The 14,507-nt window shown below is 52.8% G+C and overlaps 5 protein-coding genes across 5 annotated transcripts in view; 1 reads left to right on the top strand and 4 right to left on the bottom strand.

Moving 5' to 3' along the window:
* GUITHDRAFT_101196 (hypothetical protein) overlaps positions 1 to 1,586 on the bottom strand; it is a gene marked incomplete at both ends in the record, with an annotated part of 3,007 nt that extends 1,421 nt beyond the window's left edge. The window contains 7 exons of the mRNA XM_005840421.1: positions 77 to 142; positions 196 to 263; positions 395 to 562; positions 784 to 933; positions 1,096 to 1,179; positions 1,230 to 1,289; positions 1,560 to 1,586. Of these exons, the coding sequence (XP_005840478.1) occupies positions 77 to 142; positions 196 to 263; positions 395 to 562; positions 784 to 933; positions 1,096 to 1,179; positions 1,230 to 1,289; positions 1,560 to 1,586 (623 nt within the window). The remainder of the gene's footprint in view (positions 1 to 76; positions 143 to 195; positions 264 to 394; positions 563 to 783; positions 934 to 1,095; positions 1,180 to 1,229; positions 1,290 to 1,559) is intronic.
* Positions 1,587 to 1,652: 66 nt separating this feature from the next.
* Positions 1,653 to 4,391, bottom strand: GUITHDRAFT_101195 (hypothetical protein; the record flags this gene model as incomplete). The annotated part of the gene is made up of 12 exons (XM_005840420.1): positions 1,653 to 1,733; positions 1,872 to 1,975; positions 2,021 to 2,100; positions 2,292 to 2,368; positions 2,557 to 2,803; positions 2,860 to 3,144; positions 3,281 to 3,347; positions 3,387 to 3,465; positions 3,514 to 3,624; positions 3,673 to 3,793; positions 3,842 to 4,017; positions 4,374 to 4,391. The coding sequence occupies 12 exons, from the start codon at positions 4,389 to 4,391 to the stop codon at positions 1,653 to 1,655; spliced, it is 1,446 nt and encodes a 481-aa protein (XP_005840477.1).
* A 1,136-nt stretch (positions 4,392 to 5,527) lies between these two features.
* Positions 5,528 to 6,136, bottom strand: GUITHDRAFT_41877 (hypothetical protein; the record flags this gene model as incomplete). The annotated part of the gene is made up of 4 exons (XM_005840419.1): positions 5,528 to 5,644; positions 5,726 to 5,803; positions 5,853 to 5,960; positions 6,032 to 6,136. Coding segments are annotated over 4 exons (408 nt in total), but the record flags the coding sequence as incomplete, so codon positions are not given.
* Positions 6,137 to 6,483: 347 nt separating this feature from the next.
* Positions 6,484 to 9,264, bottom strand: GUITHDRAFT_101193 (hypothetical protein; the record flags this gene model as incomplete). The annotated part of the gene is made up of 19 exons (XM_005840418.1): positions 6,484 to 6,664; positions 6,722 to 6,774; positions 6,934 to 6,996; positions 7,042 to 7,128; positions 7,174 to 7,227; positions 7,325 to 7,384; positions 7,434 to 7,505; positions 7,549 to 7,622; positions 7,669 to 7,727; positions 7,771 to 7,847; positions 7,889 to 7,958; positions 8,005 to 8,024; positions 8,067 to 8,117; positions 8,165 to 8,200; positions 8,555 to 8,639; positions 8,684 to 9,026; positions 9,074 to 9,108; positions 9,158 to 9,213; positions 9,262 to 9,264. The coding sequence occupies 19 exons, from the start codon at positions 9,262 to 9,264 to the stop codon at positions 6,484 to 6,486; spliced, it is 1,479 nt and encodes a 492-aa protein (XP_005840475.1).
* Positions 9,265 to 10,380: 1,116 nt separating this feature from the next.
* Positions 10,381 to 14,507, top strand: part of GUITHDRAFT_101192 (hypothetical protein) — a gene marked incomplete at both ends in the record, with an annotated part of 5,023 nt that continues 896 nt past the window's right edge. Inside the window, 6 exons of the mRNA XM_005840417.1 lie at positions 10,381 to 11,463; positions 11,515 to 13,446; positions 13,497 to 13,595; positions 13,900 to 14,012; positions 14,094 to 14,151; positions 14,231 to 14,374. Coding sequence (XP_005840474.1) covers positions 10,381 to 11,463; positions 11,515 to 13,446; positions 13,497 to 13,595; positions 13,900 to 14,012; positions 14,094 to 14,151; positions 14,231 to 14,374 — 3,429 coding nt within the window. The remainder of the gene's footprint in view (positions 11,464 to 11,514; positions 13,447 to 13,496; positions 13,596 to 13,899; positions 14,013 to 14,093; positions 14,152 to 14,230; positions 14,375 to 14,507) is intronic.

Raw genomic sequence — 14,507 nt, 5'->3', positions numbered from 1 at the left:
AGAGAGGAGGAGGAGGAGAGGTAGAGAGGTAAGCCAAGCAGAGCAAGAGAATCAGCAGGAAGGAGCAAGACATTACGTCGTCTGCTGCATCACAGGTCCGGTCGCTTTCTCCACCACTGTGTACACTGTTTCCCCGATCCCCCTGCTCGGCTCGCTCGTCACTCAAGGCATATGAGGAGCTGCTGCTGCACTCACGCTCCCGATGGAGGAGGCTGCTCCTGACATACCCCGTTGCCCACCCAGAAGACCATCCTCTTCCTCACCTGAGCCGTTCTCAGTCCCTCCTCCTCCTCCTCCTCCTCCTCCACCTCCTCCTCCTCCTCCGCCTCCCCTCCATCCTCGATGCCTACAACCCCCGCCGCATCGTCCTCGTCCTCGTCCTCTTCTCACTCACCGCATCCACTGCAAGCTCAGTGACTTCCGCGAGCTCCGCGAGTTTCCATGAGGGCTTGTCTTGGAAGTGAAGGATGAGGTTGGCGAGGACGGGAGAGACGGTGAAAGGTACTTCCCTCCCGTCCTCAAAGCTCAGGTTGAGCTTGACAACTCCGAGAGTTGGCTTCCACTGCCATACGAGAGTCAGGAACGAGGGAGAGGGAGAACGTCAAGGGGGAAGAGGACGAGGAGGAGGAGGGGTAGGGATCAGGGGTCGGGTCACGAAGGAGGGGGAGGAGGAGGAGGAGGCAATGATGAGGAAAAGGAGGAGCAGGCGGAAGGGAGGGGGAGGGTCACGAGTGGGGAGCAGCAGCAGGAGGAGGATGGGGATGCAGTGGAGGGCGAGGGTACCTTGAGGGCTCGAGGCTTCTTGAGGAGGGAATAGTAGCGCCCGTAGCTCTGCAGCTGCTGGTCGATCATCGGGTGCATCTTGATGTTCTCCGAGTTGAGCGACGGCCAAAAGGACGCGGACAAAATCTTCCCGTTGAGCCAGCTCGCCACCTGCTCCATGTTGATTGACTGGGAAGGAAGAGGACAGGCAGGGAGGAGGAGGAGGAGGAGGAGGAGAGGCAGGGAGGAGGAGGAGGAGGAGAGGCAGGGAGGGGGAGGAGGAGGAGGAGGAGGAGGAGGAGGAGGAGGAGGTGGTGGTGGTGGTGGAGATACCTCAGCATCTAGTGCTCCCTTCTTGCTCTCGTTGTGTACGTAGGCGTCCAGCCTCTTTGAGTCCCCGAGGTCCTTCAGCATGACCTGCTCATCCTCACTCGACGTTCTCACCCGCCATGCTCTCCCTCGCTCACCTCGCAGTTGTGGAGAGAACCCTCGCCGAACCTGATCTTGAGCAGCTCCAGATTGTGAAGCTGCAAGGATAAGGACAGTGAGAGAGAGGGAGGAGAGGGAGGAGAGGGAGGAGAGGGAGGAGAGGGAGAGGGAGGCGAGGAGATGAAGGGAGGAAGGGGAGGAGAGAGGAGAGAAGGAGAAGAAAGGAGAGAGGGGAGGAGAGGCGGGGGAGAGGGGAGGAAGGGAGGTAAAGAAGAAGGAAGGTAGAAGAGGAAGGAGGGAGAGGGGAAGGGAAGAAGGGGTAGCAAGGGAGGCAGTCTGAGGAGAGGAGCAGTAGACGTAGAAAGGACCTCTTTGTCGATCTGGTAGGAGGTCATAGCCAGCAGCTTGTCGCTCAGGAGGGAGCAATATTCATTGAGGAACAAGTCCGCACTGCGATATGCTCAGCTCTCCTCCCTGAACGTCATCAGCATCTCTTGCCTTCCATAGATGTCGATCAGCATGCCGATGATGTCGAGCGAGCCCTGATCCTACACATCAGCCATCCCTGCCCTCCCCTCCTCCCATAAGTACTGAGGCTGCAAGTTTCCTTCACCACCAAATCCTCGTCCTCATCCTCGTCTTCTTCTCATCCTCGCTCCCTGCTGCTTCATCGTCCTCACCTTCCCGTAGGAGACTTGGGCAGCACCAAAGTGAACGACCTCAGGCTTCCAAATCTCCACCTCCTCCTTCCCGCTCTCGTCGTAGTTCCCGTCCTCCTCGTCTCCTGCATCCCCATCCGCAGCTTTCGGCCGCCACTTGCTCTCCGAACCCCCTTTCCTGAGCTCCTGGAACAGCTCGCTCGTGCTGTCGTCCGTCAATCCCGTCACGATACAGCGCACCGTGTCATTGCTGCCATGGTCGGTGAGCAGAAGGGAAGAAGAGCGGGAAGGAAGAGAAGGAGAGGGAGGAGAGGAGCGAGGTAGGGGATGGACAAGGGTGAAGAGAGACAGAGGAGAAAGAGCAGGAAGAGGAAGAGTCGCAAGAAAGGAAGGAAGAGCGGGAAGAAAGGAAAGGAGATGATAGAATTCTCCGAGTCTGACCGTCCTCGCAGATATTGTTGGATGGGCTTGCTCACAACGGCAAGCGTCGTCCCTGAAGGATCCAAGTCGTGCAGAGCCTGGAGGAACTGTCAGGAAGCAGATACGAGGAGGACATGGTTGAGGTAGAGGTAGAGGAGGAAAGGGGGGAGGGAGGAGGTGGTGGAGGAGGAGGTGGTGCAAGAGGTGTTGCTGATGATGGTAGAGGAGGAGATGGAGGAAGAAAGAAGGAAAGAAAAGCTGAAGATGTAGAAAGGAGATCCGTTACCTTCATCGAAGAGATGTACTGTGTGATAATGTCTGACGTGTTCGCGCCCGCATGCAGGAGTCTCTTCTCAAAGACCATCTTCAACGACGTCACAAGTTCCGAGAACCTGCCAAACTTGAGAACTCGCAGGCTCCAGGTTGTCATGTACTGATGAGTCTTGCCCAGGGCATATCTGAGGTCCGCAATGGCTGCAAGGGAGTCAGGATATTCGACAATGATGTCAAACATCTCTGATATCCGCAGGTTGCTGATCAGAGCAGTCAACACAACTGAGGATACGATCGCTCAAAAGTCAGCGACCACCTAAAAGTCTCGTACAAGAACAGCTCTAGTCGGCGCTGCAGAACAACGTAGCGATTGGCATTGTGAGTTATGTTGATGTGCGCGTTTTCCAGGTTGTCGTCGGGGTATTCGATGTCATACCATGGCTCCTCGTTCAGGTCCAACAGCAGGTGACGAAGAAACGGGAAAACTTTCTGCTTCGCCCATATCGTGACCTCCTCTAGCACTTGACTTTCCCACTTCTTCTCACACATGGACAGAACTCTGTTTGCCGACATGAGCGCCTTCTTCTCCGCCATGGTGGCCCTGGCGACAAGGCAAGGTCAGGCTTCCGAAGGCACGAAAGTTTCTTCTACGATTGATAGCGCTCCGATCTGAAAAGCGGAATTGTACGAAGGAGTCAGGAAGAGGAGAATACGTCAAGGCAGAAGGTCAAGAAAACCTGTCGGAGTTGACGACAAAGTTTGTGAAATCTATCATTCTTCCTCTCATCGGCCGCAACTGTTTCACTGTGACCCAACCTCACTAGCAGGGCATTGGCTCTCAACCTTCCAGCAGGAGGTAGTTGCATTCAGCCTCCTCAACTTCGAAAGAAGCAAAATGGCTCTGAAAGAAAGAGTAGAGAATCTGTTCGAACAGCATCGGCAAAACACAACGCAAACAGCCACATCATACCTCATAGAAGTGCTCTGGGACGTTGGCAAACAAGACAGCAGAGAAGTTTGCTTTGCATCTCCTCTCAACCTGATACTCTGAACCAAGGCTTGCTGCTACCAACTTGGCAACCTTGATCATGCGTCAAACAAACAACAAAAGGAAGAACGTCTACATAACCTCCAATTGTCGCTCCAGACTTGAGCTCGCAAGATCCAGCGCTTTCGAGATGTTCTCCTTGGTCCATGCACTCTTGTCGTCTTCCGGGACATCCGAGTACGCTTCCAAAAATCTCCAGAAGCTGCAAGAAAGTCAGGAGGGAGGGATGCGTCTGAAGGAAGTCACTCACTTGGGCGAGATGTCTCTTGAAACAGCAGCATTCGAGAAGTTAAGAAACCATGCCACTGCGTGCTCCGATAGTTCGCTGCCACTGATCACCTTCAGGCTGCTCTTCAGACTCTCCTCGTTGCTCCCGAGACTTGGGTTGGTGATGGCCTTCACCATCCCCGCCCATGCATCCACCACCTTGGGCAGATGTGAGGTAGAAACTCTTGCAAGGGGAGGGTGAGGAGGAGAGATGGATATGGATGATGTGATGTGAGACACATACTTAGTCAAGACAGGTCGGACAAGTGTGTGGTTACAGACGGGATAAGTTTGAGACGAAAGGCAGATCAATTCATGATACGTCTGTGTTGTACGCGATGTGTACAAAGTATGCGATGATTGCGAGGTATGTGATGGTTGTGATGAATGTTATGAATATGATGCATGTGATGGAAATGAATTATGTGATGCACATGAAGTATGTGATGAACACAATGCATGTGATGAACATGATGTGTGTTGTATGTCATCGAGATGTCTTTGTTCGTTTCAACCTGCATGGCTCCCGCCATCTTTCAAAAACCCTCCGAGGCGGGCTCGGAAATGCCAACTAAAAAAAGATCTTTTTTTTTATCCCACCAACTTGCGGACCAGCATGCCGCAAGCACAGCTGCATGGACTGACATGGCTGCAAGATGCGCAGAAGAAGCAGACGAGATCATCAGGTAGATCGCTGAACGAAAGCATGACAGGTCACGATCTACAGAGGGCGACAGACTGGTTGATTCTGGAAGAGGCTGAAAGCGGATGCCGTTCATCACATCACAGAGTATTGTATATACCCGTTCGGGATCACACAGAATTGTACACATACAAGTTGATGGTGCACATGTGACGTACTCGATGAAATAGTCAGCACGAGTCTATGGCTCGTGCAGGATCGGAGCTGCATCTCAAGGATCCTTGATGGCGACGATTGTTGGATTAACTCACAGGGTAATGCTTGGTGGGAAGTTCAATGGAGATGTTGTTATCACTTTCGCTGTGCCCTACTATGATGAAAGGAGAGTTCATCCATCTCAGAGCACCAGCAAACAGAGCTCCAGTTCTTACACTTGCACTGCGATTGTTCTTCACTGCCACCACCTGCGGCGGCAGCAAGTAAGATGCTGAAGATGCTGCCGCTAGTCTCATTTCTCATTTCAAAATTTCAAGATGATCGCTGCTGACGACGGCTGAGACCAGATGTCGTTCTACTCAGGCTGTACAGTGAAGAAAGACTTGCGACTTGTCGTGAAAGATAGATGTTGAAGAACATATGTAACTGTTACACTACTACCAGGTGAAATGTAAGCTTTGCAGACAAGAAGATACAATCATTGTAATAGATACGGAGAGGAAAACAATAAAAGAAAGGGCTACGTCCTGAAGGATGTTCTCAATGCTTCCTGGACGAATCAGTGCTCCTCAACCTGTGAAGAACTTCTGATTCCACAGTCCGCAATGCGTCTCGGTCAAGCTCTTTGAGCAGAGCAAGAACAGCAAAAAGAATATTGTTCTGCGATTCTGTATGGACGGCGTTGTTTGCAGCTTCGAAACGGTCTGCTTCTTGGCGATCGAGCTCAGCTGCTGCTGCTGCTGCGTCTGCCTTCTCGTGCGACGAGCAGCAAACATCCTCGTCCTGTGCCATTGTTGGAGAAAGATTCTTATAGGTTTCTGATGCTTCTCTCCTTTCCTCTTCTGTCACATCGATGTTGTCGAGCTTGGTAATGTTGGGCAACATGGCTATAGTCTGTGCTCTGTACGTAGCTATACAATCACCAACCTGTCATGACGTGCAAGACAATCATCAGAGACGACAACAAGAAGACACATGTAGCTCTGACGATCGTTGTGAAAGTCTTACGCATGGATTGTCGCAAAGCCATAGGACCGACAGATTCTTCAGGTGCTGCAGTTGCCGCAGCTCGTTCAAGTCAACGATCTTGACAAAAACAAGCGTTAGCCCACCATGACAGCGATTGTTTCTTCACCTCATTCTTACGCAGGTAGAGTTCACTTAGCTTCAGGCAATGCCGGAAGTCTGAGAGCGTTCGGATCCTGTTGACGGACAGAGACAGGACCTCGACATTGGGCATTTGCTGTCATGATGATCAGGGAAGGATCGGGGAGAGGAGCGGATCGGAGTGAGAGGATGCAAGAGCAGCATGACCTTGAGGATGGAAACATCTTCCAGGTTGCTCCCCCACAAGTTGAGGTTCCTGACGCTCGACAGCTGTTCCGCCCTCGTCCTCTCCAGCACCAGCGCCTCCGTAAGCGCTACCATCGCCAACAATCCCGAGACCCGAAGGCTTCATTATGAAATGCTTGAAGTATTTCTTCATAGTTTGAAAATTAATCCAAGAATTCATATTGAATTTTCGAAACTTGAAGGGAAAAGGCAGTACATTCTTGTATGGCGAATCCATACAAGAATCAGTGGAAAAGTAGTATCCAGGAGCGAGAAGGGAGGAAGAACGGGTAGAGACAGGTAGAAGAGATAGATAGATAGGAGACAAACACATATTCGTGTTGTTGCATGAGAGTTTGTTGTGATTAGGACATGTTTTCTTCCCTTGGTTTCATTTTCGAAGTAATAAATGTTACAAGTCGAAAAAACGGAGTTCACCCTACAGCTGCATAGTACACTTCTTCTGTTTGTTGTGCAATGGAGTCCCAGTTGAAGTGTTCTGCACACTTCCTGAATCCGTTCTCCCCCATCTCCTGCAACTTCGTCCAGTTGGACAGGAGTTTCGTGACGCTTGCGCTCACGTTCTCGGCGACGGGATCACTCAGGATACCCTCCCTACGTTGGTTGTTCACCATCGTCAGCAGAAAACCTTCTACCGGCTTCCTCCTTCACCTCTCAGAGCACAGGAACTCCCGTGGTCCACCCGACGTGGTAGCAACAACAGGCTTCAAGACACGAGTGAATGAAACACACGGAGAGGGGAGGGAGGGAGGGAGGGAGGGAGGGAGGGAGGGAGGGAGGGAGGGAGGGCCTTGAACAGGAACATACTCGAGGGCGATGGAGGGAGGGGAGGGGAAGGGTCGAGCAAGCAGCAGGCGGATCACCTTGTGGCAAGCCCATCCCTCCAAGACGACGATGCCGAACGGCTCATTCCGACTGGGAACCACCTGAAAGGTCATGATATATTGCACTTGACCCCCACAAGTTCACACCAGGACATCGCAGGCTTTCTCGTACATCTTGAGCGGATCTCCTGATGCTGACCCAAGGAAACGCACGGCATGCGACACACCGAGGGCCTGGAGAGGCGCGTCAACTCCCGTGAGGACGGCAGGATCACTCACAATCGCTCGCTCCTTCATGTCAGGGAGCATGTGGCCGTTTCCGATGAAGACGATCTGCGACACCTTTTTAAGAGCTGAAGGAGATGAGGAGGAGATGCAGATTCGTAAGGGATGTGTTTGACTGTGAAGGGCATGTGTACGATGAAATCACCCGAGCTTCCGAGTTGTTTGCTAAGATCTGCGGCACGGCGTCGAGCAAGATATCAGGACCCTGTAAGGTCCAATTGGTCGGAGAACAAGCGAGTCAGGAGCCAACTGACCTTCTGTTCTACCATACGTCCCACGAAGAGAATCATCGGGTTGTACCAGTCAAATCCTATCTGCCGCTTGATCTGCTTGGAAGTCATCGACAGAAAGTCCCAGGAGGTTTGAGACCTGTCCAGGGTCCACCTGAACACACTCGTACTGACGGACATGGATCGCATTGTAGATCGTACGTGTCTTGTACGCTTGTCCACCTCTCACGATCACGAGGCGGAGCAAGATCACACTGACCTGGGACATCGTACAACATCCTTACTTCCTCCTCTAGCACTCCGGACACACAGATGACTCTTTGCGACAGCAGTCAGGCACGTCAACTTCAGCGAGTGAAACCTGTCGGCCGCCTCGCAGGCAGCACGTTCTATCTCTCTGATAAGGCCTGACTGCCCTTCACATTTCCATCTTGCATACTGTGGGAGCTCAGAACGTGTTTGTATGTACAGGTATATACCTTCTGCCCACATCGTCCCCATTCAGTCGAATGCATCGTCACAACAGCTCTGTGCCTCCTTCCCGGGAATCTGAGTCAGATATCAGATCATGAACGTATATAATCTTCTCTTTCACTGTTTGGCTGCGACGATAACCTGTCAAGGACATCAGTGCGGATGATACCCTTTGCGACATACCTTGGCAGCTAGCCAGTCATGGGCGTGTAGTATGTCAAAGTGAAAATCTTTCTGACGAGCAAGTCAGAACAAAAGTGTGCTATTGCCCGTAGATATACTTGAAAAGATTCCAGCCACTGGCACAGCCAAAAGAACTGGAAGGGAGCGACGAAGTCAGAACAAAAAGATCTTCACATGCTCGTCTCGCCTGCTCACACATGACGTCGCAATCCTTCACGATATCCCCATGCTTTCCGTACGGGATGCGATGCTGTCGGAATCGAACGTCACCATCCGTTTCACATCATTCTCAGCGATTCATACCAAATGCACCCCATGCACACAAGCGTATGGGTCTTGACCTGGAGCTGAAGAGTTTGGCGTATTACATGAAGTCATCCAACAAAACTTGAGAAACCAGCTCGGACGAAAAGATGAACTTCATGTCCTCTTCTTTCCTGTCATATTACGCCATCAGCTACAACTGTGACTACACCCTTCGCTCTTACCAGCCCCGCTGCTAACTCCGTTACGTGCGGGGCAACCCCGCCAGCTGCTACTGTATGCAGGCTCTCCCAAGCAAACAGCCCACACCTTGATCGCCATGAGCATTGTACTCAACAAGTGAGACATGTCACCTCAGTCTCCTAGGAGCCTTGCAGACGTTGGTATTCTGAACCTCTTCCGCAGCCTGAACCTCTTCTATCTTGACCTCCGGCATCGTCACGTTGAGGACATTGTTGGCATTTCCATGCCCATCTTTGGATAGCGGCCACCCATCGTTCGTTGTCCACCTTCCATCCATGATGAACTTGAACTCATACAACCCTTCTGGCAAGCTGAGAGAAGCTTCAAACGCGTCCTCATTCCGCTGCAGCGGGTGACGGGCCTTCCAACCATCCCATGACCCCACGACCTTCACTTCCTTGAGAGAATCTTGCAGAGGCAGGGACAGCTTGACGTGACAATCCAATTTTGTACCTACATCAACACTGACTCAGTGATAGTTCAGCATCATACACACTCACCTGGCGACTCTGACCCTCCACGAAGAAGTAGATTCCTTATAGGCGAAGTGGTCAGCGATGATGTAAGTGGGAGCCGTGCTGAACCGACCAAGGAGAGGGATATCAGACACTTGAGTTTTACGATCACTGTTGCCATCATACTGTTCCGAATCATTCCGATGATCACATCAAAACAACACCAGGTCAACCATTGGATACTGCAATTCAGGGTTGCGATCTAGTGCGGGAACCTTTTCCCATGTCTCCTTGTACTCGCTGCACCCGCTTCTGTCCTCTACCGTCCAAGTTACCACGCCATTCTCACTTCATCTTGACCATACGCGCTCTCCACCTCGCTCCTCCTCCTCCCGCTGCTCGCGACTGTTGGCTCCGTCATGCGGACACAATCAATAGCATGCCCGACGATTTGAATAGATCCGAATCGATTTTATCCCGACTCAAATCGATTCAAAGACCCTTGGAATCGATTTCAACCAGAATTCCTAGCTTGGCGGTTACGATAGGTTTTGAAAATGATGACAACGTTATTTAACCGTTATATTTCCGTTACTTTTCTGCACGCACTAATGTTGGCAGAAATTTCAATGATGGGGACACCAGGAAGGGTTGGGGAGGAAGGGAGGGGAGGAGACGGGAGGAGACGGGAGGGGAGGAGAGGAGAGGAGAGGGGAGGAGAGGGGAGGAGAGGGGAGGAGAGGGAGGGAGGGAGGCAGGGCAGGAGAGGAGAGGAGGAGAGGACGCAGGAGAGGAGAAGGGAGGAGAGGACAGGAGAGGAGAAGGGAGGAGAGGAGAGGAGAAGAGAAGAGAGGAGAGGAGAGGAGAGGAGAGGAGAGGAGAGGGGAGGAGAGGAGAGGAGAGGAGAGGAGATCTTGCGTAAGGACAGGACAAGCAGGAGGGCTGCACATTCAAGCGATATAGGGACATGAACAGAATGCGGAGCGTAACGATTTGTGGATAGGGGGGTGGAGTGCGGTTTGTTGACAGATGATGGTCAATGGGTGGAAAGGGAAGGAATAGATAAGGATGGTCTCATCATGGAATAACTCATGTGATGAAACGAGGAATAGGTCGCCAAGGGAGAATGTGATATTTGAGATAGTGAGATTTTGAAGGTAACCGCAGTAAAGTAGGCATGCCTGAGCGGGCGAATCAGGTCAAAATATGAAATGCAGATTTTCGACAAGAAGCAATCGAATTCTCAACACTCTTGACATCTGAACTTTGCTTTTCATTGCAGATTCCACAACAATCAAGGATGAAATAGCTCAAGCTAGAGTTAAACCTCCTCTCGAGAGTCTTGCATCATCATGACAGACAGTTCGGGGCTCCTTGAGAAGATATGGTTGGGAAACATCAACGAGAAGTTTGAGGTTGATCAAGATGGTTATGATGAAGATACCGTCAATGGTCTCGTGCGGACAACACGGCAGGAGAAGAGCACGATTGTTGGAGATGCGATCACCGAGCAGGACACCGCGGTCACCGATGATGCAGATTACATCCCCAAAGCTGCTAACGCCATCGACTTCTCGAAAGAGACGGAGGTGGCGGAAGAGGAAGAGGATACGAGCAAGACAGATGTTTACGTAGCAAAGGCGAAGTCGCTCGCCCTTTCTCAAGGGTCCGCGCAGCAAAGCACCAGGAAAGTTGATGATGACTACGATGAAGAGGAGGAGGAAGGGGAAGGACAGGCGGAAGAGAAGGCTGCTGACAAGAAGGATCAAGACAATGAAGCCAAACAAGACGCGAAATCTCTGGAAGAGCAGGAGCAAGCAGATGAAGAGCATCAGAAATCCAAGGAGGACAAGGCAGCCGCACCGCAGGCTCCTAAGTCTCAGGCCGGAGTGATACAAGCAGAGCTGATACATGCCACCGAAGCGAGCTTGAGGAAGAACGGCCTGCTCCTTCTCAGCCAGATGTACATTGGGCCCTCCATCCCTGTGCGCATGTCCAAGAACCGAAAAGTCACCCACTCGTCCAGCGTCAAGATGGAAGTGATGAGCGATGATGAAGAACGCTTCGTCGACGAGGCTGCAAGGAGAGCAGCCGCAGCTGCAAGCTTGAGGTTCCGAGATTATCACATGGGCCTGAACGAGCCTGAGGAGGAGGAGGAAGACAAGGATGAAGGGGACGTGGAAGAGGAAAAGAAGATCACGGACCTCAACGAATCTCAGCCTGAGCTGCCCCCTGCCTTGCCGCAAGACGAGGCGGTGATGCCCGAGGAAACGGTGAAGGCTGAAGCCCAGCAGGTGCAGGAGGAGGCGGCAAAGGCGCCTGCAGCTGCAGCTTTCAGACCTCTTGCTCCGATTGAGTCGCAAATGTGGGAGGACAACATTATCTGGGGGTCGTCGGAGGAGGAGAGTGAGCGCGAAGAGGAAGAGGGAGATGAGGTGAATGAATGCAAGAATGATCCTGACGAAGGAGCTGAGAACGTTTGACAGGGCGAAGAGGTTGACAGTGACGATTTCGAGGACGTTGATGGCGATGATGACGGGATGATGGTAGAAGCTCAGTACGGTAACGATCACACCAACAACGTTGCCAAGAAGGCTCGAGGGGTCTCGGGGGCTCTTGGCGAATCAAGGGTTAGGAAGAGCCAGTCGGAGGAGCCGACGATTGAGCAGAGGCTAGTGGAAGCGAAGAAGTACTTTATAGAGCGAGATGAGTTGAACCCCACCAACACGGTCAGGATAGGAGAGTACAATCAAGCGCTGGAAGACGGGAGCTGGCTGCTCAACATCATCTGGCAGGACAAAGACAGGAAGGCAGCGAAGATGGACTCGAAGTATGTCGTGAAGGGTCGACGGCTGCCGAGAGCGATGAAGGGGACTTCCTTCTCTGCCCAGCGGGTGATCATGGCGCCACACACCAAGCGCGAGCATGTCCACACCTGCATCCCGCCATGGTGGACCATCGCTCGATGCGAGCTGAACTCCCTGTCGTTGGAGGACCTGTCGGTGAGGTTGAACATCTCCCACGACCAGTACTATCAGGGAGGCAGCGGATCGAAGGCGAGGATCAAGCTCGGGCGGCCGCAGGTGCTCAACGCTCCTTGCACCAAGTCGGCGAAGCAGAAGAACATCAGCAACACGGTCAAAGACGCGCACCTTACAAACTTCCACCGGCAGAGACTGTTTGAGGGGGAGAAGATCAAGGTTATCACGTTCAGGCCGCTGCAGACGTCGGAGAAGTCCAAGGAAAAGAAGATGCTCAAGGGAGCGGAGGAGAAGATCCAGGCGCTCAAGAAGATGCGGGACGTCACTTGCTCGGACTCCAAGGCGCTCCTTGTCGAGTACTACGAGCAGATCCCCCCCGTCGTCTCCAACGTTGGAATGGCTTCCAGGATCCGGCACTACTACAGAAGCCGCAACGATGCTCCTGCTCCCTCTATCCCCTCCGAGCATCTCAACGACGGCAAGCCGGTCGGTCTGGACGTGCAGCAAGAGTCTCCCTTCTACGGCGACATACCGGAGGGAGCCAACTCGTTCGTTTCTGCCCTAGAGAACAACATGCAGAGAGCCCCGATCGCCAAGCACGAGCCGCATCCGACTGACTTCCTGGTCGTCAAGAATGGCGACAAGTTCTTTCTGAAGCCCATCGACTCGCTCTACTGCGCTGGGCAGTGCCATCCCTTCGTCAAGGTCCCTGCCCCCAACTCCAAGGAGCAGGCGGCATACCAGAAACGGCACCTTATCAACTTCATCTACGGCCGGCTGAAGGGAGGAGGGATCCTACACACGCATGAGGTGTTCGATGAGTTCAAGGCGACGTCGGAGACGGCGATCAGGAAGCAGCTCAAGGACTGCGCGCAGTTCAACAGGGAGGGAGGGGAGGGAGGGCACTGGACGCTCAAGGAAGGGTTTGAGATCCCCAAGGACGTGATGGAGATCTCCGACACGCCAGAGAACGTCTGTCTGTTCGAGAGCCTGCAGGCGGGGCAGATGAGGCTGCGCAATCTGGGGATCAAGACTGTGCAGAAAGCGGACGAGATCGCCTCGTCCGTGCAGGACATCGTCAAGGACAAGAGCTTCGCTGAATCCACCGCCGACAACGACGTCAAGTTGATCCCCACAGCAGCTCAGTGCGTCCTCGAACTCGTCAGCCTGGCCCCCTGGAACGTGTCCAACTCCTTCGTCAACTCCTCGGATCACCGCGTGCCGCTGAACCTCTCCCTGCTGGTGGGCAGCAGGAAGGCAAGAGAGCCGGCGGTCAGAGATCAGATGTTCAACCCTCGGCATGACCCCAAGGACAAGAAGTTCCAGCTGGACTACACGAGGAGGAAGCAGATCATATTCCAGGAGATGCTCGAGACGATCTCTCAGAACGAGCCCGAGTCGTCGAGCGAGGAGGAGAACGAGGACGACAAGATCGACGTGGGCACTTGTTCCTGCCCTGCTCGACTCCAGCTGACCGCCATGCGCAGGAGTTTGCGCCTTCGAGCACAGTCGGGGTGAGGAAATCGACGATAGCCCGACGGTGGCGATATGAGCTTGATTCTCACTCGGGGACTGGCAAGTGGAAGGTGACGATTTCATTCATTCGATTAATATCCTCATCATCGTCGTCGTCATCGTCGTGGTCATCGTCATCATCATCATCATCATCATCATCATCATCATCATCATCATCATCATCATCATCATCATCATCATCATCATCATCATCATCATCATCATCATCATCGTTCTCCTCCACCACATCCTCATTCTCATTCTCATCCTGTGCACGTCTCCTCCTGTATTTCCTGCTTGTCTTAGCATTCACCTCCTCCTCCATCTCCCTTGTTGCTCTTTCTTCTCTTGCTAGGACATCACAAGTCGCTGCAGCATACTTTGATCAAGAATGCCGACGAAGTCGCCAAGATTGTGGCACGACACAACGCCCGGGCCGTGGACATGAACGACGATCAAAACGATGAGCGAGCGAAGGCAGACGCGAGGTGAGGAGGAGGAAGAGGAGGGGGGAGACGAGCACGAGCACGAGCACGAGCACGGGCAGGGAGGAGCTGATCAGCAAGCAGGAGGGAGAAGAAGAGGCTGCAAGAGCAGAAGAGAAGGTTGAAGAAGAAGAAAGAGAAGGTATTGACAATACTCCCTCTCCTCCTTCTCCTCCCCTTCCTCCTCCTCATCTAATTATGATCATGATCATGACTATCAGATGGGCTTTTTCGAGAACGATGCGCACGAGGAGGAGCAGAGGCCGAGAGAGAAGGCAGGGTTCATCAAGATCTCCAAGGGTTCGATCCAGGACTACAACAACGCTAAGAAGAAGCAAGCAAGAGACCTTCCTGACCACCTGCAGGTCTTACAGCTACTCCCCTCTCCTACCTCCCTCTCCTTGCTCCTACCAACCCTTCCCTCCCTCCCTCCCTCCCTCCCTCACCTTATTCTTTACTGCCTCCCTTCCTTCCTCCTCCCTCGCCTCCCTTTCCCCC

The sequence above is a fragment of the Guillardia theta genome (assembly GCF_000315625.1).
Source record: "Guillardia theta CCMP2712 unplaced genomic scaffold GUITHscaffold_6, whole genome shotgun sequence".
In the NCBI taxonomy this organism is placed as follows: domain Eukaryota; class Cryptophyceae; order Pyrenomonadales; family Geminigeraceae; genus Guillardia; species Guillardia theta.
The sequence above is the reverse complement of the archived record's forward strand: the minus strand, read 5'-3'. Positions and strand labels throughout refer to the sequence as shown.